General features: G+C 39.5%; 2 protein-coding genes and 1 long non-coding RNA gene across 3 annotated transcripts in view; 1 reads left to right on the top strand and 2 right to left on the bottom strand.

The window, feature by feature from the left end:
* LOC115368065 (uncharacterized) overlaps positions 1-6,321 on the top strand; it is a 17,071-nt gene extending 10,750 nt beyond the window's left edge. Inside the window, exon 3 of the long non-coding RNA XR_003928978.1 lies at positions 6,310-6,321. This is a non-coding gene — a long non-coding RNA (uncharacterized LOC115368065). The remainder of the gene's footprint in view (positions 1-6,309) is intronic.
* LOC115367961 (BOLA class I histocompatibility antigen, alpha chain BL3-6-like) overlaps positions 1-21,780 on the bottom strand; it is a 55,372-nt gene extending 33,592 nt beyond the window's left edge. The window contains exons 1-3 of the mRNA XM_030063901.1: positions 21,561-21,780; positions 7,847-8,125; positions 7,197-7,499 (exon numbers count right to left, since the gene is read on the bottom strand). Of these exons, the coding sequence (XP_029919761.1) occupies positions 7,197-7,499; positions 7,847-8,125; positions 21,561-21,780 (802 nt within the window). The remainder of the gene's footprint in view (positions 1-7,196; positions 7,500-7,846; positions 8,126-21,560) is intronic.
* Positions 1-27,490, bottom strand: part of LOC115368062 (major histocompatibility complex class I-related gene protein-like) — a 141,002-nt gene that overhangs the window by 10,347 nt on the left and 103,165 nt on the right. The gene's annotated exons all lie outside the window — the stretch shown is intronic.

Genomic DNA, 27,490 nt, shown 5'->3' with positions numbered 1-27,490 from the left:
CCCACAGCATACTCTCAGAACTTTTGCTTGTATTACATCCAGTTTCTTTAACAACGATTTAGCTGCAGATCCAAAACGTACACAACCATAGTCAAGTCTTGACCTTATCATTGCTCTATAAATCAAAACTTGGGTGTCTCTGTCCGCACCCCAAGAGCAGCTTGACAGAGATCGCATAACATGAATCACTTTTTCACACTTGTTAACAACATGATCTATCTGGTTTTTCCAAGTACGTTTTTCGTCAAAATAAACTCCTAAAAATTTGAACATTTTCACTCTTTCTAATGTTTGTCCATATATTCTAAATCCGCCACATTCCACTTTCTTGTTACCAAAGACTATATATTTTGACTTTTCCACAGACATCTTAAATCCCCACTTCTCACCCCAAGCAACTATTTTATTCAGAGACCCCTGAATTTGCTGAGTAATCATTTTTACATTTCTTCCTCTTTTTCATCCGCAAACAGAGAAAGCCCAAAGCCAGAATCAATATCTTGAAATATATCATTTATCATTATATTAAATAAAACTGGACTTATTACACTCCCCTGTGCGGTGCCATTTTCAATGTTTGCTCCCTCAGAGAAAGAGCTTCCAATTCTCACTTGAATTCTCCTGTTTTGCAGAAAGTTCTTTACCCAATTTAACATACGTCCCCTTATTCCAGCCTCATAGAGTTTAATAACCAAACCCTCTTTCCACAGCATATCATATGCCTTTTTATTGTCTAGAAAAACTGCCATTAGTACTTCCTTATTAGTCAGTGCTTTCTTTACATCAGTATCAAGGGAGATCACAGAATCAATTGTACTTCTTCCTCTCTGAAAGCCGCTTTGTGTGCTAGTGAACCATCCTGCTTTCTCTAATTTGTACACTAATCTATCTGTAACCATCCTTTCCATGATTTTACAAAGCACTGGAGTTAATGCAATAGGTCTATAAGATTCAGCTGTGGAAGCATCTTTCCCAGGTTTTAGAATTGGAACCACTACCGCTTGTTTCCACAAACTAGGGAGAGCCCCCTCTTTCCATACACAATTAATTAATGATAATATTTCATCCAGCACCGAGTCATTTAAGTTTGGAACAATCTCATAGCTTATACCATCCTTTCCGGGAGCTGATGATTTTCCTCTTCCGATTGCTCAACGTAGTTCATCTTGAGAAAAATACAAGTTACAGACATCTGTGTTTTCCTCATTCATCTCCATTACAAATTTGTAATTTTTTAATGTTTCATTCCTTTTGTTTATGCCCTCTTCACTGGAATTTCAGATTTCCTATACACCCCAGACATACGGCGTATTGCCCGCCATATTTCAGTTACTGATGTTACCATCAGTCCTCCACAATATTTCCTCCGACATTCCTTTTTAGCTGACTTAATCACCCTTCGTGCTTTTGCCCTTAATCTTTTATATTCAATAGCTCTATTTTCTGTCGGATATTTCCTTAGTGCTTGATATGCACAATTTCTATTTCTCATAGCTTTGGTACACTCACTATTCCACCATGGTACACTGATTTTCCTTTTTGACATTTTCCTTATTGGAATACTTTTACTTGCACTATTCATGATCATTTCACACAGACTGTTATTCCACTCATCAAGTGATCCTTCACCTTTCACCCTTACAATGGCTTCATTGCAATTCTAAGGTAGACTTTAATGCAACCTTCTGATATTGCAGATTTGATCAAATAAATGTTGCACACCCCCCTCCTGATTTCTCATGTCTGTCAAATCTGACACTTTCATACCCTGGAATCACATAATCAAGCTGTGGGTTAAGCCAGGTTTCCTGGATGCAGATTATCTCTGGGAGACTCTTAAATTCATCTACAAATCTTTTAAATTCTTGGCCATTTGCTATTAGACTCCATACATTCCACTGTTGGATAAAAAACATTAATAATTCAACAATCATCTTCAAAAGCGTCTTCCATACCTTCCTCACTTCTATCCGTACACCTTCTTTCTCTCCTTCCCCTCTGATACTGCTCTGCCCTCTGCCTCATGTGGTTGTGCAGCTCCTCTGGGCCTAGATATTTCTCCTCCAGGAATCTCTCCCCAGCTTCCACCACCACCCTGATGATATCAGATCTCCTCGTTTGACCCCTAACAGCCCACAACACATCAACCATGAAAGCAAAAAATGACTGGGTTCCCACCATTTGTCCTCTGGCCTCCCGACCAGGCGGCATCACAGAGTGTGCTGCCACATGTCTGCCAGGTTCCCCTGCTCCCCCCACCTTCTTCACTGCTTCTACATATGAAAGTTTGCCTTCGATTTTCACTTTCTCTATTTCAGCAGCTCTTAAATGGTGTTTGCACCCTCTGAAGGAGGACATATGGTTTCCCCCACAGTTACGACATTTAACATTCACACTTTGACATTGTTTAAATGCATGATTGCCTCCACATTTCCCACATCTTTGGCTTCCTCTGCAGGCTGCTGCCACATGCCCAAAGCGCTGGCATTTGAAGCAGCGCAGAGGGGGGCACACATATTGCCTTACTGGATAACTCATGTACCCCAAACTCATTCTAGCTGGCACAGTGTCTCCCCTAAAGGTTATCAATACTGCTGTGCCAGATTCCTTGAACCGATGAACTTCAACCTCAGCTCCTTTCAACTCTTTTAGTAAGGCACTCTCTGATACCTCATGGCTTACATAAATCACTCCTTTGGCTTTTTGAGCCTGGCCAGGTATGAAACACTCAATAGGCCTTTCTAGCAGCTGACAAACCTTCATGGCATTTTGCCTCTGAGCATCACTTTTACAAACCACAAGTATGTTACCATTCAACAGCATTTTCACATTCAGCAAACCTTTTCCCATTTTATTTTTTAGCTCATAGCCTAAGAGGGTTCAAGGCCTTGTCACTTCTATCCTTAAATTTAATGATAAACTTAAATTCAGCACTGTCATCCATTTTGGACACTTTCCTTATGTCTAGAGAATCTTCACTCTCACTACCATTGGCGGACCTGTCTCTTTTCTGGGCTTTATCGGTGCTTTTACGGCCACTCCTCCTCATTTCTTTTTGGCTACCTCCTGGAGGCATAGCAGCCTAGCTCACCCCAGTGGGGAAGCCTGCCAGCTGTTCTCAAGGACCGTAATCCAAGCTCGTTATCCTTGAATCAGAAAGAAGTCAGAAACCACAAACCAGTCCCAGTTTTAGTTCAGCAAGTAGTCTTTGAATATCCCTCCAACTGCCCGTCTGCTTCCGACTTCCCGCACTAGTCTCTCCCCCCGTCCAGCACACAGTCTTAATCTGACAGCAATCTGATAATAATCTGACTGATCTCTGCAGGGAAATTCTCTCTTCACTTCCTGCCTCTACACAACAAGGTCAGAGGTCACGCTCAGCTACACAACCATGTCATGTGACAACACAGAGGAAGCAGCAGTGTCACAGTGCCACCTCTGGTCAGATGATGTATTTCACCTCTGAACTGTGGGAGAGAAATCCCCTGATGAGGATGTCATGTGACTTCCTGTTGGGCTCTGATTTGTCAACACAAGAGCTCAGGTTTGGTGTGAAAGTGATCAACTAATTTAAAAAAGTGGGATTTTAAATTCTCATCATAGTTTCCCAGGTTTTGAGCAGGTTTATGCCAACAAAGACAGTCCATGTGGAGACACAAAACAGTTCAGTTCATGTCTCTTACAGGCCAGGATGATGCCTCAGTGTGTGACATGATGTATGAGATGAAGTCAGATACAAGAGCAGCTCAGGTTTATGCTGTTCATACTGTATCTGGGTAAGTTGTGAAAAGTTAAGCCCCTACATTGCTCTCTGACCTCTTTCCTTCTCCTCCTCAACATGCCAGTCAGCCGACCCGCCTCCTTGTTCTAGTGTCTTGTTTTGTTGTTTTGTTTTTTTTTGTCCTATCAAATGTTTTGTTGGTCTGACAGATGTTACAGTCTGATGAAAACACAGTCAGGCTGTACAGGTGTGTTTGCTTGCTGTAGCTGGCAGGGTGTCACTATATGTTTGTTTTAATGCTAATTAACACACAGCTCACACACACAGTCACAAAACAATAAGCATGCTTGATTTTTCTCCTTTAGCCTGAAGAAGTGGCAGACTGTGTTTATCCTCAGTTTTGTTTCATATCCTCATGATGACTTTCTTTCAGTGTAAAGTTCAGTCCAGCCTCTTATTCTGCGCCTCCAGAGAGTTGCACCCCTGAAAACAAGAGAATCAGTGAAGGTGCTCTGGACCATGAAATTCACTTGTCTGTCAGCTTTATCAAAATTCAAAGCAAAAATTGACAAAAAATAATTAATGAATACTAAACCCTCACTGAATTTCAAAATAAAGTTATATCACAAAATATTTTAAAACTTTGAAAAGCTTAATTTACTAAGTCTAATGCTAAGTTTAATTCAGTGTGCTTTACTGGCACCAGGACAGAGATCACAGTTTGCGTGTGTGTGTGTGTGTGTGTGTGCCCAAACATTGTGCATCTACCAGTATTTACAACACTTTAACATTTAACAGTCCAATTTAAACTTGCATTTTTCTCCTCTGATCAAAACATGAAGGACAATAGTTGGTCGGGAAATTTTGGTGTTAAAGTTGGTGGTAAACATTTTTATTGTCCTCCTAAATATACACCAGAGAAATCATAATAAAAGATTACAATCTGTGACTCTGGTCCTGGAAATGTGTGTGTATTCATCAACGAACCAGAAGGTTGCTTTGGTTTTAACAGACCCTTGTTATATATCTACATCTATCTGTCTATCTAAATTGTTGTATTTTACCGTTATATGAATACATTAAACATTTTTTTTTATTCTAAAACTATGATGCAAAAATAAAGAAACAGAAACATTTCAGAAATATTTTATTAAATCATCAAACCCATATTCTGTACATAGTGCACTCGCAAAGGGGATGTCATACAAAACCTCTCTCCACACACACACACACACACACACACACACACACACACACACACACACACACACACACACACACACTTCAAACTGGAATGTGGTAAAACAAATCAAACCCCAAATGACCAAGACCAAATAAGAGCCACAGAATAAAGCAGTCAAATAAAAGATAAAAGCAGCTCCAGAAAAACAAGAGGAAAGTGTAACGCTGTGCAAGGAAATACAGTTTACAAAACTGGATTTCATGTCAAATTCATCTTTACCCATTTTTACATCTATACACAACATCTGATGAGTCTTGCTCACTGAACAACAAAACCCACTTCACCAGATAAGAAACTTAAAGGCTTCATTAAAGTAAAGGGATGCAGCTTTGTGAAATTATTAGAGGGTTGCAGCTGTTTCCCTCGACCTGCCTGGTCATATCATTGTGTGAAGATTGTGAAACCAACAATAGTTATCCCATAATGAAGTATTTAAAAAAAAGTGATATTTGATTTTGTCCATACTGCCCAGCTCTACTCTGCTGATGTTACTGATACAGATTTATATGTAGTCATATTTCTGCCAATTCAGACTGTCTCTCATTTAAGGAAGAAAATCTGTATTTGATAGTAAAAACAATAAAAGTCCTAAAACTTTCTCAAATATCATTTTTCAATAAAGCAAGTTTACTTAATGTGCATTTTTTAATCAAACAGTGCTCATGTTCTCTAAGAAAGAAAAACATTTTTTGATGCCTTGATGACTTTCTGGAATCCACCATCCGTCTTGTCTTCACTGATTCTCCCTGTCAGGACAGAGGAACAGACAGGCTTGGTAAAATATTCATATTCATCTGTTTGCTTTGAGTTATCATGGGATATTTGGATCTGTGTCTGAAGCGGTGATACAATCTGCTTTTTCCACATAAGAAACAGGATAAAAACTTTTATCATGATGGCTGTTTGAATTTGAAACATGAACTTCATGTGATCCACAAGTCTAAAGTGTGTTTTCACACCACAGGAATCCATTATTTAGGGAAGAAAGAAAGAATATCTTCTTATATATCTGTGAATGTGCTGCCAGTTCAGGAGTCTGGTACATGATGAGGTACTCACTGTGCTCAGTTAAGAGGTGCAGCTTCGACAGATGAAGCTGAACCATCCAAACCGTCCGAAGCTACAAACACAACACAAAGTCAGATGATTTAATTTGAAATGAACAAAGTGAGGAACAGAACTGGTCGTGAACGATTACTGCTGAGTGATTATGTGTGTCTGTCCTGTTAAAAAAAAAAGTCACTAGGCCAGAATACTTACTGTTCGCTTTTTCAAACCCTGAAATACAAACAAGAAATTACAGTATTAGACAATTATGAACAAATTAAAATTCATATTTAAACAGAAGAACATTCTCTATTATGTGCATCACTATTACTAGATATGACAAATGTATTCGGAAGATTTACATTTCATGGAGTCTGCATTACCAGAAGCACCACACACAAAATATTCGGTTACAGAACACAAACAGTACTCAGTGTCACAGGGAGGTGTGTTAACAATTAAAAACTGAACTCTGTTAAAGAAAGAAACTCTTCTCTCACCATTATTTCTTTTTCTCCAGATGATGACTGCAGTGATGCAGATCGCCAGGGCCAGAAGGCTGACAACAGCAGCAACAACACCACCAGTGGGAAACTCTGAGGGAGAACCTGGAGCTAAAATCAGATCAGATTATGCTTATTTGTTAGTATTTCAAGTTTAGAGAGGATGTCATATGAAAAAGGAGATGCTGAATAGATAGATAGACAGATAGACAGATAGATAGGTATACTTTATTGATCCCAAACTGGGAAATTCCCAATGTGTTTTAGTGAGCTGACCAACACTTGTGGTTACCTTTACTGCTGTTAAAGTTAAAAACTGTCTGGTTGTCTTAATGGTTTTACAAGACATAACCCAGGTTTAGCCCACAGAGAAATAAACCATGCCACCCTGAGGGAACATATATGGAACACATACAGTCCGTACAAACTGCAGTGCAAGAGAAGACATAACATGGGACTTGTAATAGATGCCATATGTAAATTATTTTGAATGAAAGTAAAAACATCAACATGACTAATAAAATTTAAATTGCCCTGGATTACTGAATTAAACTAAATGACAACAAAATGATAAAGAGAGAAATAATCCAGCAGAGAACGATCAAAGGAAAACTCATGAACTACAAGTCAAGTAGATGAGACGTGTCTTTCCCACCTCCATCACGTTTGATCTCAGTCTTACCTCTGTTGGTCTTGATCACTTCTGGGTCCAGTTTGGTGACGATGTCCTCGTTGACACCAGAGAGCTGAAACACACAGCTGTACCTCCCCCAGTCTTCAGCTTTGACTGATGAAACGTCCAGGTCAACGCTCTTCTGGAAGGTTCCATCGTGGTTGTGGAGGATCTCTCCGTGGTCCACGTCCTCATGAAGCTCCTCTCCGTCTCTCCTCCAGAACAACATGATTTTGTTGGGGTAGAAACCTGAAGCGTGGCAGGTCACTGGAGAGGAGGGAGTCTTCTGGAGGAGAGACACCGAGGGAAGCTCTGGGGAGAGAGGGAGAGAGAGAGAGAGAGAGAGAGAGAGAGAGAGAGAGAGAGAGAGACACAAAGAAAGAGAGAGAGCAACAATAGAGGGGAGGAAAAGTAAAAAAGGCAGAAAAAAGGAGAAAAAGAGTAAACAGAGAGAGAGAGAGAGAGAGAGAGAGAGAGAGAGAGAGAGAACAGAGAGATAGAGAGAAAGAAACACAAAAACCGGGCCAATATTACAGTTATAAAATACAGAAATATATATGTTGTTTCATATTCACTGTAATGATACTGCATATTAAAAAAAACAAGAGGCACATGAACATAGTTGTGACCGTCACATACATCAGGTCAGGTGAGTCTACCTGTTCTCAGCAGAGTGCTCCTCCCATAGTTCACATACTTCTTCAGCCAATCAATGCAAATGTTGGACAGGTAGTTCTGTGTTTGTGCCACCCAAGCTCTGTCATCATCCCAACTCTGTTTGGTGAAGAAGGCCTGTGGTATTGGAGCGATCCATGTCAGTGTCTTCAGGTCAAAAGCTATAAAGTCTTCTCCATCATAACCATACTGACGAAAACCTTTAGTGACTCCAGTGTCATCGTCCCATTCACAGCCGTCCATCACCTGGAAGGTGTGAACACCTGAGAGAGAGACAGAGACAGAGTCTGTAGTAAACCAGAGTGAGATCTGATGAAGGAGGCAGCTTCATGTGAGATGCAGGAACACACACACACACATACACAGACACAAAAAACAGACACAGACACACAATATAATCTAATGGAGATAAACTTATAAAATCGTTGATTATTATGGGACAGAAACACAGAAAATCAGACTAATACCCATACGTCTCAGTATTAGTAATGTGTGTGTGTGTGTGTGTGTGTGTGTTGAGCCTGTGTGTTTCAGTCAGGTGTGTGAAGAAATAAAAGGCAGATGTTCACTGGGAACTGACGGCTCTGAACGTTTTTCAAATCACGTCCTGAAGAGGCACTGTAGAAGCCAGTAATGTAATAACGGCCAATAACGTAATAAATTTGCCCTTTTTAAAATGTAATAGGCCAATAACGTAATAAAAGTCCTGAACCGATAACGTAATAACTTTTGGCCAATAACGTAATAACTTATTACGTTATTGGCTGGTTATTACGTTATTGGCCTGCTTAAAAAAAATCTTTGCAAATGTAAAAACTGAGCCAATAACATAATATACTAATATCTCTTGATTTAAGTTTTATTTATTGGATATAACTGGAATAAAATGTTCTCTCTCTTTCTCTCTCTGTCCCCCTCTCCAGGAAATAAGACTATTTGTTTGTATAACTTGATTATTAGAATTATGTTCAGCATTGCAATCAGTTCCTTTTGCCATTCAAGTGCCAAAACATGTTTACAAACACTGACAATTACTCATATATTACATGTAGACCTACAAAACTGTGCATCTTTGAGGATGATGTATTCTCAAATGTAATGACCACACATTTTGGTCATGAAAAATGTAATCTTTATTAAACCTTTGTAACAATTGTTACTTAAATAACCGGACTGACTGCTGGTCTCAACCTCTGAAGACCCTGAACTGTAAAATAGAACATATAACATGAGCGACGAAATAACGTAATAACCAGCCAGTAACGTAATAACTTATTACGTTATTGGCAAAAAGTTATTATGTTATTGGTTCAGGACTTTTATTACATTACTGGCCAGTTATTACTTTACCGGCCTATTACATTTTAAAAAGGGCTTTATTATGTCATTGGCCGTTAGTACGTTATTGGCTTCTACAGGCACTTCACCTAAAACTGTCCAAACCACAATAACTGAGCCGAGGAAAGAGCGGCCTGTGTCGGCTGCTGCTGGGACAAACACTAACACACACTGCTGTCAGAGCAGCACTGCTGTGAGAAACACCACAGTCAGTCACATCATTGAAAACGGGTCAGAATGACTGTTGGAAACTAAAACTCACAGGAAATGAGATTTGCTCTCAGTGCCTGAAAAGTGATGATGAAGTGGAAGAAAGTGTGTGGAGTGTCAGAGAGAAGAAGCCGAGTGGGATCCTGAGCAGGTTCAGGCTCAGTGAACACAGTCTGGACACAGGAAGGAGGGAGCAGAGGAAACAAACTGTCTGCTAACAAACCAACCAACATGTGACGACTGGATGACAGCTGAGGGGGCGGAGCCAGAGGCCAACTTCCTCTTTCACTGTCAACTAAACACAAAATATAAGAACGACAAATTTTATTCTGTTTAAATACAAATCCTGAACGGGACCAGCTACCTGCTAACAGTTACATGAGCTGTGTGTGTGTGTGTGTGTGTGTGTGTGTGTGTGTGTTTGACTCCTGTCATTTCCTTTCACAATAAAAGCTCTGAACATGTCCACTGTGTCTTATTGATCATTACAAAATCAGTGAAACAGCTTTTCTGTATTTATACTGATTTTTTAGGGTTGATGTTTAAAAAAAAAAAAAAAAAAAAAAAAAAAAGATTTTATTGGGAATTATATTTTTTCGTCATACTTTTAATTTGAACAGAAAAATATTAAAATGACGATAACGTGATTTTTTTTTCTGGGATCTGTACCAGACAAACATGTTTTCTTACATCTGGGAAAAATGATTTGCAGTCCAAACTTTATTTACAACAATGTTTTGTCACACATTTGACCTTTAACACCAAACTGCAGCTGCTGTGATTTGGATATGACACTTGGCCATATTGTGATTCTGATCATGTTTTGATGAATTGTTCAGTGCTGATATTTATATGCATATAAAGTGTTATGTGCAGTAATGAGAGCCTTGCTGTTGTTTCTTCATGAAGAGCTGTTACTGCACGCGCACACACACACACACACACACACACACACACACGCCGACGAATCGACACAGCCTCACTCACTGTTTGTTGTTTTAATGAAGAAAACACTGATTTTAGTTATGTTTCATCTGTTTTTAGTTTGTTTAGAGAAAAACAAGAAAAATCTATTTTAAAAAAAATGTAGATTAAAAATATTAATCGAGAAAAGTTTGGAAAAAAAAAAAAGATTTTATTTTTTGGCCATGTTGCTGCTGTAGGTGTCTGTGTGTGTGTGTGTGTGTGTGTGTGAGAAAGAGAGAGAGAGAGAGAGAGAGAGAGAGAGAGAGACAACAAGACAAAAATTGCGTGACAAAATGTGTGTTTGTGTGTGAGAGAAATTATGATGGTGTGTGTATGTATGTGTGTGTGTGTGTGTGTGTGTGTGCGTGTGCGAAAAAAGAATGTGTGAGTCTGTGTGTGTGTGTGTGAAAGAGCGAGAGAGAAAGAAATTGTGATGACGTGTGTGTGTGTAAAAAAATAATGCGTGTGCATGAGAAAGAGAGCAAAAAAGAGGTGTGTGTAACAAACAGAGAGTGTGTGTTTCTATGTAAATTTGAGAGGATTGTGTGTGTGTGTGTGTGTGTGTGTGTGACAGAGAAAGTTAAAAGTTGTGTGACAAAATGTGTGTTTATGTGTGTGTGTGTGTGTGTGTGTGTGAGTGGGTTTGTGTGTGTATGTGTGTGTGTGTGTGAGTGAGAGACTGTTAAAAGTTGAGAGAGAAAAATTGTGCGTGAGACAGAGAAAGTTAAAAGTTGTGTGACAAAATGTGTGTTTATGTGTGAGTGTGTGTGAGCGTGTGTGTGTGTGTATCGGGGTGGGCGATATGAAAAAAATCTTCTGTCACGATATGGACCATTTTATATCACGATAACGACAGACCACGATGTACCACGTTATAGTTTTTCATAGAATAACTTGAAAACGTACTCTACAACATCCTACTACAGAAACTGCTGACTTTTCTCACTTTATTTGGAAGTGACGTTAAACAAAACTGTCACAAATGAGACGGCTGCACAGGAGGGCAACAATATAAAATAAACAGAAGAGGCAGAGAGGAAGATCAACCACAGCCTCCACATTTTTGCACAAATGTACTGGAATCACATTTTAAATAACTGGTATCAAAATCAAACTTAACTGGACAATTCCAAGAATAATCAAAATAAACAATTAAAGTGCACTTTTATGATGCTTTCTTGACAATGACAAGTGCACAAAGTAAACAACTGCAATAAAAACAAAATATCTTAGTAGTACACCACTTCAAGTTTCTACAATCTGGAACTTATTTGGACTTGGCGTTTTGTCCCGTGGATCGGCTGGTTCCATGAGCTCTCTGAAGACCGGCTTGTCAACCAGATCAATCAGGAGAGCTCCTTCACAGAGCAAACGCCTCACGCCATCACTGAGCTGTTTATGGCGTCGTGAATTTTTCTCACACGGTGAGCCTCACGCTAAAGACCCCTGCAGCTTCTGTTGAGTGTAGCAGCGTTTCTTCACCCGACTTGGCCCGGCTGTTTCACTTCTTTCTTTGTCGACACGCAACTTTTGAACGTGTGTGTGCTCCCTCTCGTGTTTCTTCTGCAGGCGACAGAAGAGGTTTGTTGTGTTGGCGTCAAGCGAGGGGACGGTCTTGTGGCACAGTTTGCACATCACGGTTTTCTGCTCCGTGTCAGAGGCCTTGAACCCAAAATGTAGCCAAACCACAGACGTACCCCCTCTTCTCAGTATAAGTTCGATTTGGGCTCCTGGGGCTCTGTCGGTGTCGGCTGTGAGAATGATGCATTTTCTAAGCCTTCTTCCTCCTCCATGTTTTCATGTCTCTGCTTGCCCGTGTGTGTTGTTGTGTGTTGTATTCCCGTGTGTGTTGTTGTGTGTTGTATTCCCGTGTGTGTTGTTGTGTGTTGTATTCCCGTGTGTGTTGTTGTGTGTTGTATTCCTGCGTGTGTTGTTGTGTGTTGTATTCCCGTGTGTGTTGTTGTGTGTTGTATTCCCGTGTGTGTTGTTGTGTGTTGTATTCCTGTGTGTGTGGTACCACGTGAATAACGCAAAGCAGCGTAGTGTCACAAAACCACAAACGCAGAGTCCACAGAATGGTATCTTCTTTGTGAAAATAATTTTTTATTCTTGTTTGTGTCATAATCTGAGTGCATATTGGCGACCAGTGACAACAATAACACGTTCACATCAGCCGACACTGGGAAAATTAGCTTGAACTGATAAAATGATAGAAACGATAGAAGAGAAATTACTCGAGACATTTTTCTATCGTACCTACGATATATATCGTCATATCGCCCACCACTGTGTGTGTGTGTGTGTGTGTGTGAGTGTTTTGTGTATGAGTGTGAGTGTGAGTGTGTGTGTTTGTATGTAAAATTACATGTCAGAGGATGATTTTTGTGTGTGTGTGTGTGAGAGAGAGAGAGAGAGAGACAACAGAGAGAGATCAAAATTGTGTGACAAAATGTGTGTGTGTGTGTTTGTATGTGTGTGTGCGGGTCTGTGTGTATGAGTTTGTGTATATGTGTGTGTGTGTGTGTGTGTATGTGTGAGAGACAGAGTTAAAAGTTGTGTGACAGAATGTGTTTGTCACACAGTGACAAACACAGGGAGTTGTGTGTATATATCTACAAACCATACTTTTATAAGCAATGCTCTGAACAGATTTCTTATGATTCAAAATACTAAAATCCACCTCTGGAGTGGGCAGGAGCCACGGCGGTACAATTGGCCAGAGGATACGAGGGGCCACTCCTTCTCCCAATCTCAGCTTCTCCAATTTCCTGCACATATTAAACACAAAGCTTTCTTTTTTAACTTTTGCCGCTCCCCACTCCCAAGCATCGTTCATCACAGATTTTGTTGGATGTTCACCTTGATATCCTTTCAGTTTCACTACATGCTGCATTCCTAGTTTCTCTCTTCTCAGTGATAGTGGTGTTTCTCCTATCTCAACAAGTAAAGCTGGGATTGGGGTAGTAGCCTACGGAGGGCCCCACAGCATACTCTCAGAGCTTTTGCTTGCATTACATCCAGTTTCTTTAACAACGATTTAGCTGCAGATCCAAAACATACACAAACATAGTCAAGTCTTGACCTTATCATTGCTCTATTAATCAAAATTTGGGTGTCTCTGTCCGCACCCCAAGAGCAGCTTGACAGAGATCGCATAACATGAATCACTTTTTCACACTTGTTAACAACATGATCTATCTGGTTTTTCCAAGTAAGTTTTTTGTCAAAATAAACTCCTAAAAATTTCAACATTTTCACTCTTTCTAATGTTTGTGCATATATTCTAAATCCGCCACATTCCACTTTCTTGTTACCAAAAACCATATATTTTGACTTTTCCACAGACATCTTAAATCCCCACTTCTCACCCCAAGCAACTATTTTATTCAGAGACTTTGCTGAGTAATCACTTTTACATTTCTTCCTCTTTTCCAGATGGCACTGTCATCCGCAAACAGAGAAAGCCCAAAGCCAGAATCAATATCTTGAAATATATCATTTATCATTATATTAAATAAAACTGGACTTATTACACTCTCTATTACATTCTCCTGTTTTGCAGAAAGTTCTTTACCCAATTTAACATACGTCCCCTTATTCCAGCCTCAGAGTTTAATAACCAAACCCTCTTTCCACAGCATATCATATGCCTTTTCAATGTCTAGAAAAACTGCCATTAGTACTTCCTTATTAGTCAGTGCTTTCTTTACATCAGTATCAAGGGAGATCACAGAATCCATTGTACTTCTTCCTCTCTGAAAGCCGCTTTGTGTGCTAGTGAACCATCCTGCTTTCTCTAATTTGTACACTAATCTATCTGTAACCATCCTTTCCATGATTTTACAAAGGATTGGAGTTAATGCAATAGGTCTATAAGATTCAGCTCTGGAAGCATCTTTCCCAGGTTTTAGAATTGGAACCACTACCGCTTGTTTCCACAAACTAGGGAGAGCCCCCTCTTTCCATACACAATTAATTAATGATAATATTTCATCCAGCACCAAGTCATTTAAGTTCTGAACAATCTCATAGCTTATACCATCCTTTCCGGGAGCTGATGATTTTCCTCTTCCGATTGCTCAACGTAGTTCATCTTGATAAAAATACAAGTTACAGACATCTGTGTTTTCCTCATTCATCTCCATTACAAATTTGTAATTTTTTAATGTTTCATTCCTTTTGTTTATGCCCTCTTCACCTATGTTTTCACCACCATGAACTGCTTTAAACTTGTTCTCAAACACTTTTGCTTTTTCAATATCACTCATTGCAAACATTCCCTCATTCTCTAAAACTATAATTTCAGATTTCCTATACACCCCAGACATACGGCGTACTGCCCGCCATATTTCAGTTACTGATGTTACCACACTCAGTCCTCCACAATATTTCCTCCAACATTCCGTTTTAGCTGACTTAATCACCCTTCGTGCGTTTGCCCTTAATCTTTTATATTCAATAGCTCTATTTTCTGTCGGATATTTCCTTAGCGCTCGATATGCACAATTTCTATTTCTCACAGCTTTGGTACACTCACTATTCCACCATGGTACACTGATTTTCCTTTTTGACATTTTCCTTATTGGAATACTTTTACTTGCACTATTCATGATCATTTCACACAGACCACTCATCAGGTGATCCTTCACCTTTCACCCTTACAATGGCTTCATTGCAATTATCCCTGAACAATTCCAAATCTGCTTTATGGTACTTAAAAAATCCTGAACTTTTCTGCTTCTCTACTTGTAAGGACTTGCTGAATCTCAACAGAATCGGAAAATGATCACTGCCTATTGTATAGCAGTCCAAGGAGTCCCATTCTCCAGTCCTTGCCAAATCTCCAGTTACTAATGCTAGGTCTATGCGAGATAGATTTCCTGTTCTAACATCAAACCTTGTGGGTCTACTATCATTTAAACAAATTAACTCCCACCTGTCCATGAGTTCTTCCACTGTATAACCATTATTATCTTTGGCTGAACTGCCCCATAAAGGATTGTGTGCATTAAAATCCCCCACCCAGATAACTGGGGTCCCTGCATGCTCTCTATTCAATAATGCTCTCTAATTCAGTAATATTTAGCTGTTTACAAGGGTTATAGAAGTTAACAATGTATACCCAGCTGTGTTGCCCCCATACCCTGACGGCCACACATTCTAAGGTAGACTTTAATGCAATTGCAGATTAGATCGAATAAATGTTGCACACCCCCCCCTCCTGATTTCTCATGTCTGTCAGATCTGACACTTTCATACCCTGGAATCACATAATCAAGCTGTGGTTTAAGGCAGGTTTCCTGGACGCAGATTATCTCTGGGAGACTCTTAAATTAATCTACAAATCTTTTAAATTCTTGGCCATTTGCTATTAGACTCCGTGCATTCCATTGTAGGATAAAAAACATTAATAATTCAACAATCATCTTCAAAAGTGTCTTCCATACCTTCCTCACTTCTATCCGTACACCTTCTTTCTCTCCTTCCCCTCTCATACTGCTCTGCCCTCTGCCTCATGTGGTTGTGCAGCTCTTCTGGGTCTAGATATTTCTCCTCCAGGAATCTCTCTCCAGCTTCCACCACCACCCTGATGATATCAGAGCTCCTTGTTTGACCCCTAACAGCCCACAACACATCAACCATGAAAGCAAAAAATGACTAGGTTCCCACCATTTGTCCTCTTGCCTCCCTACCAGGCCACATCACAGAGGGTGCAGCAGCTGCCACATGTCTACCAGGTTCCCCTGCTCCCCCCACCTTCTTCACTGCTTCTGCATATGAAAGTTTGCCTTCAATTTTCATTTTCTCTATTTCAGCAGCCCTTAAATGGCGTTTGCACCCTCTGAAGGAGGACATATGGTTTCCCCCACAGTTACAACATTTAACATTCACACTTTGACATTGTTTAAATTCATGATTGCCTCCACATTTCCCACATCTTTGGCTTCCTCTGCAGGCTGCTGCCACATGCCCAAAGCGCTGGCATTTGAAGCAGCGCAGAGGGGGGCGCACATATTGCTTTACTGGAAAACTCATGTACCCCAAACTCATTCTAGCTGGCACAGTGTCTCCCCTAAAGGTTATCAATACTGCTGTGTCAGATTCCTTGAACCGATGAACTTCAACCTCAGCTCCTTTCAACTCTTTTAGTAAGGCACTCTCACTTACATAAATCACTCCTTTGGCTTTTTGAGCCTGGCCAGGTATGAAACACTCAATAGGCCTTTCTAGCAGCTGACGAACCTTCATGGCATTTTGCCTCTGAGCATCACTTTTACAAACCACAAGTATGTTACCATTCAACAGCATTTTCACATTCAGCAAACCTTTTCCCATTTTATTTTTTAGCTCACCCGATAGCCTGAGAGGGTTCAAGGTTCATGTCAGTTCATGTCTCTTACAGCTCAGGCTGATGCCTCAGTGTGACATGATGTAGGAGATGAAGTCAGATACAAGAGCAGCTCAGGTTTATGCTGTTCATACTGTATCTGGGTAAGCTGTAAAAAGTTAAGCTCCTACACCACTCTCTGACCTCTCTCCTCCTCCTTAACATGTCAGTCAGCTGACACACGTCCTTGTTCTAGTGTCTTGTTTAAGTTTTGTCCTATTAAATGTTTTGTTGCTCTGACAGATGTTACAGTCTGATGAAAACACCATCAGGCTGTACAGGTGTGTCTGCTTGCTGTAGCTGGCAGGGTGTCACTATATGTTTGTTTTAATGCTAATTAACACACAGAACACACACACACACACACACACACACACACAGTCAAACACAAAACAATAAGCATGCTTGATTTTTTCTCCTTTAGCCTGAAGAACTGGCAGACTGTGAAAGTTCAGTCCAGCCTCTTATTCTGCGCCTCCAGAAAGTTGCACCCCTGAAAACGAGAGAATCAGTGAAGGTGCTCTGGAGCATGAAATTCACTTGTCTGTCAGCTTTATCAAGAATCAAAGCAAAAATTAACAAAAAATAATTAATGAATACTAAACCCTCACTGAATTTCAAAATAAAGTTATATCACAAAATATTTTAGAAAAGGTTAATTTACCTTCTTTTTGCTTGTAGACTCTAAGTCTAATCCTAAGTTTAATTCAGTGTGCTTTACTGGCACCAGGACAGAGATCACAGTTTGCATGTGTGTGTGTGTGTGTGTGTGTGTGTGTGTGTGTGTGTGTGTCCAAACATTGTTTATCTGCCAGTATTTACAACACTAACATTTAACAGTCCAATTTAAACTTGCATTTTTCTCCTCTGGTCAAAACATGAAGGAGAAAATTTGGATGGGAAATTTTTGTGTTACTTTAAAGTTGTTGGAGAAACGTTTTTTTTATTGTCCTCCTAAATATACACGAGAGAATTCATAATAAAAGATTATTATAATCTGTGACTTCGGTCCTGTAAATGTGTGTGTATTCATCAACGTACCAGAGGCCTGTACCATAAAGCTGGATTGACATAGTCGGGCTTTCTCTTACTTATCTGGCTTCACTTAACGAGACATCAGCACTCAGGATTTTCGGTACCATAAAGCCGGCTATCAACTCGCTAATTCAACCCAGGCTTTCCAATCTAGATCTGTGCGCGCTCACATAAAAAGGGCGGAGTTTGCTGCATGCGACCAGTCGCAGACATGGAAAAATCTACCCGAGCTGCATATGTCACAACCGAGGAGTAGACAATAATCATTAATAAATACGAGGAATATAAATCAATAATCCAGGCAAAAAGCAACACAGTTGCAGCTGCCAAAAGCCGCAAGGAATGGTGGCAAAAAGTCGCCGACTGTGTCAATGCGTAAATTAGTGGGATTATAATATTACTTCCCCACCATGACGGCACGAGTAAAACAGACTACAGTAACGTGTGTGCCTGCGATGGACTGGCGACCTGTCCAGGGTGTTTCCTTGCCTTTACCCTATGAGCGCTGGGATAGGCTCCAGCACCCCCCCGCGACCCTAGTGAGGATAAGCAGTTTAGAAGATGAATGAATGAATGAGTAACGTGTGTGTTCAATAAATGAACGTCTCCCACTCAGCCGTACACTCCTGCAGAGGAACTGGCCCTTGAGGGGCGACCCTCGCTGGACCGCTGCCCTCAGTTTGAGTTTCGTCAGAATCGTCACTTTAATTCAACTGGTTTTGATATTTCATTTTATAAAGCATCTGACGCCTCGTGATTATTCTGCTGGTTAAAATATTATTTCACTGTCACTTAAAGACAGTAAAACATTTAGCATCAAATACTAAATATGAGCAAACTAATGGAAACCTAAAGGAGCCCAGAGGCTGGCGTGTATTTTATCAAACTTTTATTTAACCCTCTGAATTAAATTCCCCTAATTTATTTTCATAAACATTAAAAAAAAAAAAAAAAAAAAAAAAAAAATCATTAGGCTACATCAGTCTACAAGATCAATTTTTGGTTGGACAGTGCAGTCATGAGTAACAAAAAAAAAAAAAAAAAGCCTACAAGAAGAATTGTAAAATGTATTAATTTTAATTTTATAAAAGAAGAAGAAAGGGAAAATGGGCAGGCCATTTTCCAAGAGAGCTGATTGGTCAGTAGGTGGGGCTTTTCTACCTGCTGAGCTCTTATCCTGAACTTAACCTGCTCCGGAGCAGGTTAGGTGTTCAGCATACGTTACCACGGCAACGTAGCCCGATAAAAAGAAAGCCACCTTTATGGTACAGAAAAGCCAGGGTTAAGCCTGAAGTTAGCTCGCTAAGCCGAAATCCAGCTTTATGGTACAGGCCTCAGGTCACTTTGATTTTAACAGACCCTTGCTATATATCTACATCTGTCTGTCTAAATTTTTGTATGTTACCATTACATGAATACATGAAACATTTTTTTTATTCTAAAACTATGATGCAAAAACAAAGAAACGGAAACATTTCAGTAACATTTTATTAAATCATCAAACCCATATTCTGTACATAGTGCACTCGCAAAGGGGATGTTATACAAAACCTCTCTACAAACACACACACACGCGCACAAGCACACACTTCAAACTGGAATGCGATAAAACAAATCAAATCCCAAATGACCGAGACCAAATAAGACCAAATAAGAGCCACAGAATAAAGCAGTCAAATAAAAGATAAAAGCAGCTCCAGAAAAACAAGAGGAAAGTTTAACGCTGTGCAAGGAAATACAGTTTACAAAACTGGATTTCATGTCAAATTCATCTTTACTCATTTTAACATTTATACACAAAATCTGATGAGTATTACCCACTGAACAACAAAACCCACTTCACCAGATAATAAACTTGAAGGCTTCATTAAAGTAAAGGGATGCAGTTTTCTGAAATTATTAGAGGGTTGGAGCTGTTTCCCTCGACCTGCCTGGTCATATCATTGTGTGAAGATTGTGAAACCAACAATAGTCATCCCAACATTATTGTCAGAATATCGATAATGAAGTATCAAAAAAAAAAAGTGATATTTGATTTTGTCCATATTTCCCAGCCCTACTCTGCTGATGTTACTGATACAGATTTATATGCCCAGTCATATTTCTGCCAATTCAGACTGTCTCTCATTTAAGGAAGAAAATCTGTAATTGATAGTAAACACAATATAGTCCAGAGACAAGGATAGAGCCTGAATACAAAACATTTTCTTTTCTTTTTTTGGCCAGTGGATCAAAGCAATTTTAACCAATTTGATTGTCCTAAAACTTTCTCAAATATCATTTTTCAATAAAACAAGTTTAGTTAATGTACAGATTTATATGTACAGTCATATTTCTGCCAATTCAGACTCTCTCTCATTTAAGGAAGAAAATCTGTATTTGAAAGTAAAAACAATATAAGTCCTAAAACTTTCTCAAATATCATTTTTCAATAAATCACGCTTAGTTAATGTGCATTTTTGATTCAATTTAGTGCACATGTTCTCTAAGAAAGAAAAATATATTTTGATGACTTCCTGGAATCCACCATCCGTTCTCGTCTTCACTGATTCTCCCTGTCAGGACAGAGGAACAGACAGGCTTGGTAAAATATTCATATTCATCTGTTTGCTTTCAGTTATCCTGAGATATTAGGATCTGTGTCTGAAGAGGTGATGCAATCTGCTTTTTCCACATAAACAGGATAAAAACTTTGGTCATGACCGCTATTTGAATTTGAAATATGAACTTCTTGTGATCCACAAGTCTAAAGTGTGTTTTCACACCACAGGAATCCATTATTTAGGGAAGAAAGAAAGAATATCTTCTTATATATCTGTGAATGAGCTGCCAGTTCAGGAGTCTGGTACATGATGAGGTACTCACTGTGCTCACTTAAGAGGTGCAGCTTCGACAGATGAAGCCGAACCATCCGAACCGTCCGAAGCTACAAACACAACACAAAGTCAGATGATTTAATTTGAAATGAACAAAGTGAGGAACAGAACTGGTCATGAACGATTACTGCTGAGAGATTATGAGTGTCTGTCCTTCTGATTAAAAAAAAAAACTATCGGTCACTAGAGCAGAATACTTACTGTTTGCTTTTTGAAACCCTGAAATACAAACAAGAAATTACAGTATTAGACAATTATGAACAATTTAAAATTTATATTTAAACACAAGCACATTCACTATTATGTGCATCAATATTACTAGATATGACAAATGCATTCTGAAGATTTACATTTCATGGAGTATGCATTACCACACACAAAATAGGTGGTGGGAGGTTACAGAACACAAACAGTACTCAAAGTGTCACAGGCAGGTGTGTTAACAATTGTGTTAAAGAAAGAAACTCTTCTCTCACCATTATTTCTCTTTTTCCAGATCATGACTCCAGCGATGCAGATCGCCAGGACCAGCAGGCCAACAACAACTCCAACAACAGCACCAGTGGGAACCTCTGAGGGAGAATCTGGAGCTAAAATCAGATCAGATTATGTTTATTTGTTAGTATTTCAAGTTTAGAGAGGATGTCATATGAAAAGGAGATGTTGAATGTGTTTTAGTGAGCTGACCAACACTTGTGGTTACCTTTACTGCTGTCAAAGTTAAAAACTGTCTGGTTGTCTGAATGATTTCATTGTAAAAAAAAAAAAAAAAATGATAGAGAGAAATAATCCAGCAGAGAACGATCAAAAGAAAACTCATGAACTACAAGTCAAGTAGACTAGACGTGTCTTTCCCACCTCCATCACGTTTGATCTCAGTCTTACCCCTGTTGGTCTTGATCACTTTTGGGTCCAGTTTGGTGACGATGTCCTCGTGGACACCAGAGAGCTGAAACACACAGCTGTACCTCCCCCAGTCTTCAGCTTTGACTGATGAAACGTGCAGGTCAACGCTCTTCTGGAAGGTTCCATCGTGGTTGTGGAGGATCTCTCCGTGGTCCACGTCCTCATGAAGCTCCTCTCCGTCTCTCCTCCAGAACAACATGATTTTGTTGGGGTAGAAACCTGAAGCGTGGCAGGTCACTGGAGAGGAGGGAGTCTTCTGGAGGAGAGACACCGAGGGAAGCTCTGGAGAGAGAGAGAGAGAGAGAGAGAGAGAGAAGACAGAAAGAGAGAACAGAGAGATAGCGAGGAAGAAACAGAAAAAGGGCCAATATTACGGTTATAAAATGCAAAAACATATAAGTTGGTTCATATTCACTGTAATGATACTGCATATAAAAAACAGAAGAGGCATATGAACATAGTTGTGACCAGCACACACATCAGGTCAGGTGTGTCTACCTGTTCTCAGCAGAGTGCTCCTCCCATAGTCCACATACTTCTTCAGCCAATCAATGCAAATCTGGGTGAGGTAGTTCTTCCAGCGCTCAGTTTCACCTGTCTCTCTCTCCCACTTGTGTTTGGTGATGAGAGCCTGTGGTGTTGGAGCGATCCATGTCAGTGTCTTCAGGTCAAATGATATCCAGTCTTCTCCATCATAACCATGCTGATTAAAACCATTAGTGTCTCCAGTCTCATCGTCCCATTCACAGCCGTACATCCACTGGACAATGTGGGCACCTGAGAGAGAGACAGAGACAGAGTCTGCAGTAAACCAGAGTGACATCTGATGAAGGAGGCAGCTTCATGTGAGATGCAGGAACACACACATACACAGCGCACACACACACACACACACAAACACACACACTCTCTCTCTCTCTCTCACTCACACACACACACACACACACACACACACACACACACACACACACACACACACAGTATAATCCAATCTAATGGAGATAAACTAATATAATCATTGTTGATTATTATGGGACAGAGAGAAACACTGAATCGTACGTACCATACTGAACCATACGTCTCAGTATTAGTAACGTGTGTGTGTGTGTGTGTGTGTGTGTGTGTGTGGAGGCTGTGTGTTTCAGTCAGGTGTGTGAAGCAATAAAAGTTCAATATCAAACAGCTCAAACTGTGAAAACGACACCTTTTTGATGGATGAAGGCTGGCCTGTGTGTGTGTGTGTGTGTGTGCGTGTGTGCGTGTGTGTGAGAGAGTGAGAGAGAGAGAGAGTGTGAGAGTGTGTGTGTGTGTGTAGGGGTGGGCGATATGAAAAAAATCTTCTATCACGATATGGACCATTTTATATCACGATAACGACAGACCACGATATACCACGTTATAGTTTTTCATAGAATAACTTGAAAACGTACTCTACAACATCCTACTACAGAAACTGCTGACTTTTCTCACTTTATTTGGAAGTGACGTTAAACAAAACTGTCACAAATGAGACGGCTGCACAGGAGGGCAACAATATAAAATAAACAGAAGAGGCAGAGAGGAAGATCAACCACAGCCTCCACATTTTTGCACAAATGAACTGGAATCACATTTTAAATAACTGGTATCAAAATCGAACTTAACCGGACAATTCCAAGAATAATCAAAATAAACATTTAAAGTGCACTTTTATGATGCTTTCTTGACAATGACAAGTGCACAAAGTAAACAACTGCAATAAAAAAAAAATATTTTAGTAGTACACCACTTCAAGTTTCTACAATCTGTAACTTATTTGGACTTGGCGTTTTGTCCCGTGGATCAGCTGGTTCCATGAGCTCTCTGAAGACCGGCTTGTCAACCAGATCAATCAGGAGAGCTCCTTCACAGAGCAAACGCCTGACGCCATCAGAGCTGTTTATGGCGTCGTGAATTTTTCTCACACGGTGTGCCTCGCGCTAAACACCCCTGCAGCTTCTGTTGAGTGTAGTAGCGTTTCTTCACCCGACTTGGCCCGGCTGTTTCACTTCTTTCTTTGTCGACACGCAGCTTTTGAACGTGTGTGTGCTCCCTCTCGTGTTTCTTCTGCAGGCGACAGAAGAGGTTTGTTGTGTTGGCGTCAGGCGAGGGGACGGTCTTGTGGCACAGTTTGCACATCACGGTTTTCTGCTCCGTGTCTGAGGCCTTGAACCCAAAATGTAGCCAAACCACAGACGTACCCCCTCTTCTCGGTGTAAGTTTGATTTGGGCTCCTGGGGCTCTGTCGGTGTCGGCTGTGAGAATGATGCATTTTCTAAGCCTTCTTCCTCCTCCATGTTTTCATGTCTCTGCTTGCCCGTGTGTGTTGTTGTGTGTTGTATTCCCGTGTGTGTTGTTGTGTGTTGTATTCCCGTGTGTGTTGTTGTGTGTTGTATTCCCGTGTGTGTTGTTGTGTGTTGTATTCCCGTGTGTGTTGTTGTGTGTTGTATTCCCGTGTGTGCACTGAAAAAAGTGAAACAACTGTGTCATTCACTTAAAGCGTATTTTTATATTAGTTTAATGGAAAATCATGATTTCCGGTTTAAAGCTGCTTTTTTCACTTTGCTTAAAAGCAAATGACACTTCCTATAGATAAAATTAAAAGCAATACTTCTTTTTGAATAGTATTTTCACCTCAAACCAGAGGTTTTTGTGTCACGTGACCACATGACGTCACGTCAGCAGGCTCTCCTCGAGATTTGCCGTCCGCCATTACTGTTCCCTCACTTGGAAAGTGCTGTGCCACAAAAACTCGTTTTAACAAGGTAAGGATTCAAAATTGTGTTGTTTTATGGGCAACGTGGGGGTTCCATGCACATTTATGGTTACTGGAAGGATTGCCAGCTAACTTTACTTTAAAAACTGTCTGTATTTTGCACGCTAGCGCCAACGCTAACGCTAGCGCTAGCTAAACCAGGGTATTTGCATTTATTTATCAAGTAAAAGGGCGATGCTTTGGTCGCTTCTGTTTGAAAAGTGCAACGTTAAAGTTGTTGCTGATGTTATTTTGTTGTCATGTAAGAAAAAAATAAGGGGAGGTTAGTATGATAAGGCTCAATTTTCTGTAAAGTTAATGCTTGAATAAGCTAGGAGCTGGAGCGGGCATGCCCGGGCATGTCGGGGCTGCGGGCTCCGCAGTTACACACACATACACAGAGCTTGCCCTGCAGCAGAGCTGATTGAGGGGAAGAGGGTGAAACCCCGCGGATATTTTATATTGACCGAAAAGGACGTTCCTGTAAGTGACAGAAACCTTTGGAGTAAAAAGAATGACTTCTTAAAACCACTAGTATGCCTAAGACCCAATTAATAAATTGGAGTCTGTAGTAACAATTGTGGATAATAACTGTCCTAACAAAAAACTTAATGTGAAATCTCACGTTTTCCTTTCTGTTTACAGGTTTGCTGCTTCTTGAAAAATTTTCTAGCCATATTGCTGAATTTGGTAAGTCCCAAAATGAACAACTGTGAACATTATTTTCATGAATGTGTAAATAGAAATGACAAACACAATATTGAAATGCAGAATTTTAGGAAAAAGATTTGAACTTACCACAGATGTATAATTAGTTATATAGTATGTAAATGTAATGGCAGGTCCACTTCACATTAGTTTTTTTAAATATTTTTTATTTATTATATACTAGGCAAAAAAAGTTCTGCACCGCTTTTTCAATCTATAATTTCTCCCCTTTATTTATACCCAATAGTGTTGTATCTTATACTGTTGTAAAGCCTCATTTGTCCTCTTTCCAATGAGATACAAATTGTAAGGATCCTGCATTTATGGAATGAGTGACACTGGTAATTGTGTGGGAAGTGACCAATTTTTTTTCCCGACAAAATCCCCTGCAATATTTTTTCAGTTGATCATTTCTCCCATTTAACAATACCGATTGGTGTTGTCTTTTATACCGTTAGAAAGCCTGATTAGTCCCCTTTTCAATGAGAAATATGTTGTAAGGATTGTCAATCGATTGGTATGACCAACATGGCTAAACATGCCCCCCCCCCTTTTTTTTTTTTGAGGGGAGCAAAATCCCAGTCAATGTTTGACTTTCACAAATATTGGTAATTTCCTGAAATTAATATTTAGTGTGAAATTTCTTCTTTCTCCACCAGAATTGTGAATCAATTACTTTGTGAATAGGAATTGGATTTATGTTATGGCCAATTTTGTACTACAACTAATACTGCTGTTTTTATTCTTGTCTGTGCTAGATCCTTTTGGATAGGCTGACATGGCAGTGAAAAGGCCAGCCAAGCTGCGAGTTATTCTGAATCCTGATGACACCAGGAAGCTAATTCTGCATGATGGAATTCCAGAGACAGTGGAGCATCTTATGGAAGAAGTCAGGAAAGTGTGTGGGTTAAAAGGGAATTTAAGACTGCAGTACCAAGACAAAGACTTTGGAGATGCACTAGTGAACTTGACATCTACTGCTAAACTTGAGGATTTGGCAACTATCAAGTTCATCCCAATAACGGATGATACCAGCCAAGCCATCACTCTCTCTGATGATTTAGCATCTATTCAAACAGATGACACAGAGCTGCTGTCCTCACCCTCCAGCTCTGTCTCTACGAGGATCCTCTCCAGCCACCACATCACATTGGGATCGTTATTGAAGGTGTGGAAGTCCTTAATGAGTTGCCATCACTTGCTCATGGATGTGCCATGTTGTTTGGCCTCATCTATGCTCTAAACTTGAGCTATCCAGGTGAGCTCAAACACACTTCTGATGCGCTGCAGACAATATTTATGGACATATAACCACAGAAAATGACACGCAAAGTGTGCAATCTGAGTGTCAAGCTGTAAATATTGGGTCGCTCAAAGAAAGACATTTGGATGTTCTTTTTTATCGCTTGTATTCAAATACATTCCAGGATAATGGAGGGGTTTATTGTTAAATTGTTTATTGTTAAATGAGAGAAACCGGCTTTTCAAAACTTTCTTTATTCTTGATTTTCTCTTTTAACAGAATTTTTTCTGTGGTAAAAATATTGTGGCACTGATATTAGCACTGAAAATGTTAATAATGCTGAATTCAGAATGACTAGCAATTTAAGAGCACAAGTAATGGTTATGTTTTTTTTTTTAAATTGGCCTATGCACTTTGGCAAAATGATGAGAATGCACGGATATCACATTACTTTGAACCATTACAAAAAATTAACCAAGCTGGGGATGCAATTTATGGACAAAGGATAGCCATGTGTTATATTGTTAGACTGTTTTTACACTTGATGGCACTTTATCTCAAGTTTTAAAGGAGAAGTGTGCAAACCAGTTTTACATGTTAAGATTTATGTGCTTACAGTTGCATCAGGTTTAAAGAAAATATTTAAAAGACAACCAAAATTTAAAAAAAAAAAAAAAAAAAAAAAAAAAAGTACACATGTTTTTTTTTTTTCCCCTGAGTGTTAATGTGTAAAACACATACTGGCCTGCTTTATTGGCTGCAAAATTCATTGTGGGTTTTATAAAGCTTTTTGGTGTCCTTTTTTTTTTTTTTTTTTCTTTTTTTAGTAAATAGAAAAGGTGATGTATATCATAATAAACAAGGTCTTTTGAAGGAAAAACATCCTGTCTTCATTTATTGTAAGTGCGCTTAATTAAACATTGACTGTAACAATGTTTTTAGTTGTGTCTTAATTGAAAATTCTACTTTATATTGTAGCGAATTTAGCTTTCATTCATTTCAAAAGCAAAAATGATGTTATATTGACCTACATTAAGTAATGTTTTGGTTTGTGACCAAAGAAAATATGTTGATTGTTGTAATTAAAAATTATAGTTTGTACTGAATCAGAAATTTAACTTGAGAAAACTTAACAGAATTGCATGTAACAAAATTACAGCAATTCAGTTAGTTAATTCCAAAGTA

The sequence above is a fragment of the Myripristis murdjan genome, chromosome 11, assembly GCF_902150065.1.
Source record: "Myripristis murdjan chromosome 11, fMyrMur1.1, whole genome shotgun sequence".
Lineage (NCBI taxonomy): Eukaryota > Metazoa > Chordata > Actinopteri > Holocentriformes > Holocentridae > Myripristis > Myripristis murdjan.
This window is presented reverse-complemented; position numbering and strand designations above follow the sequence as displayed.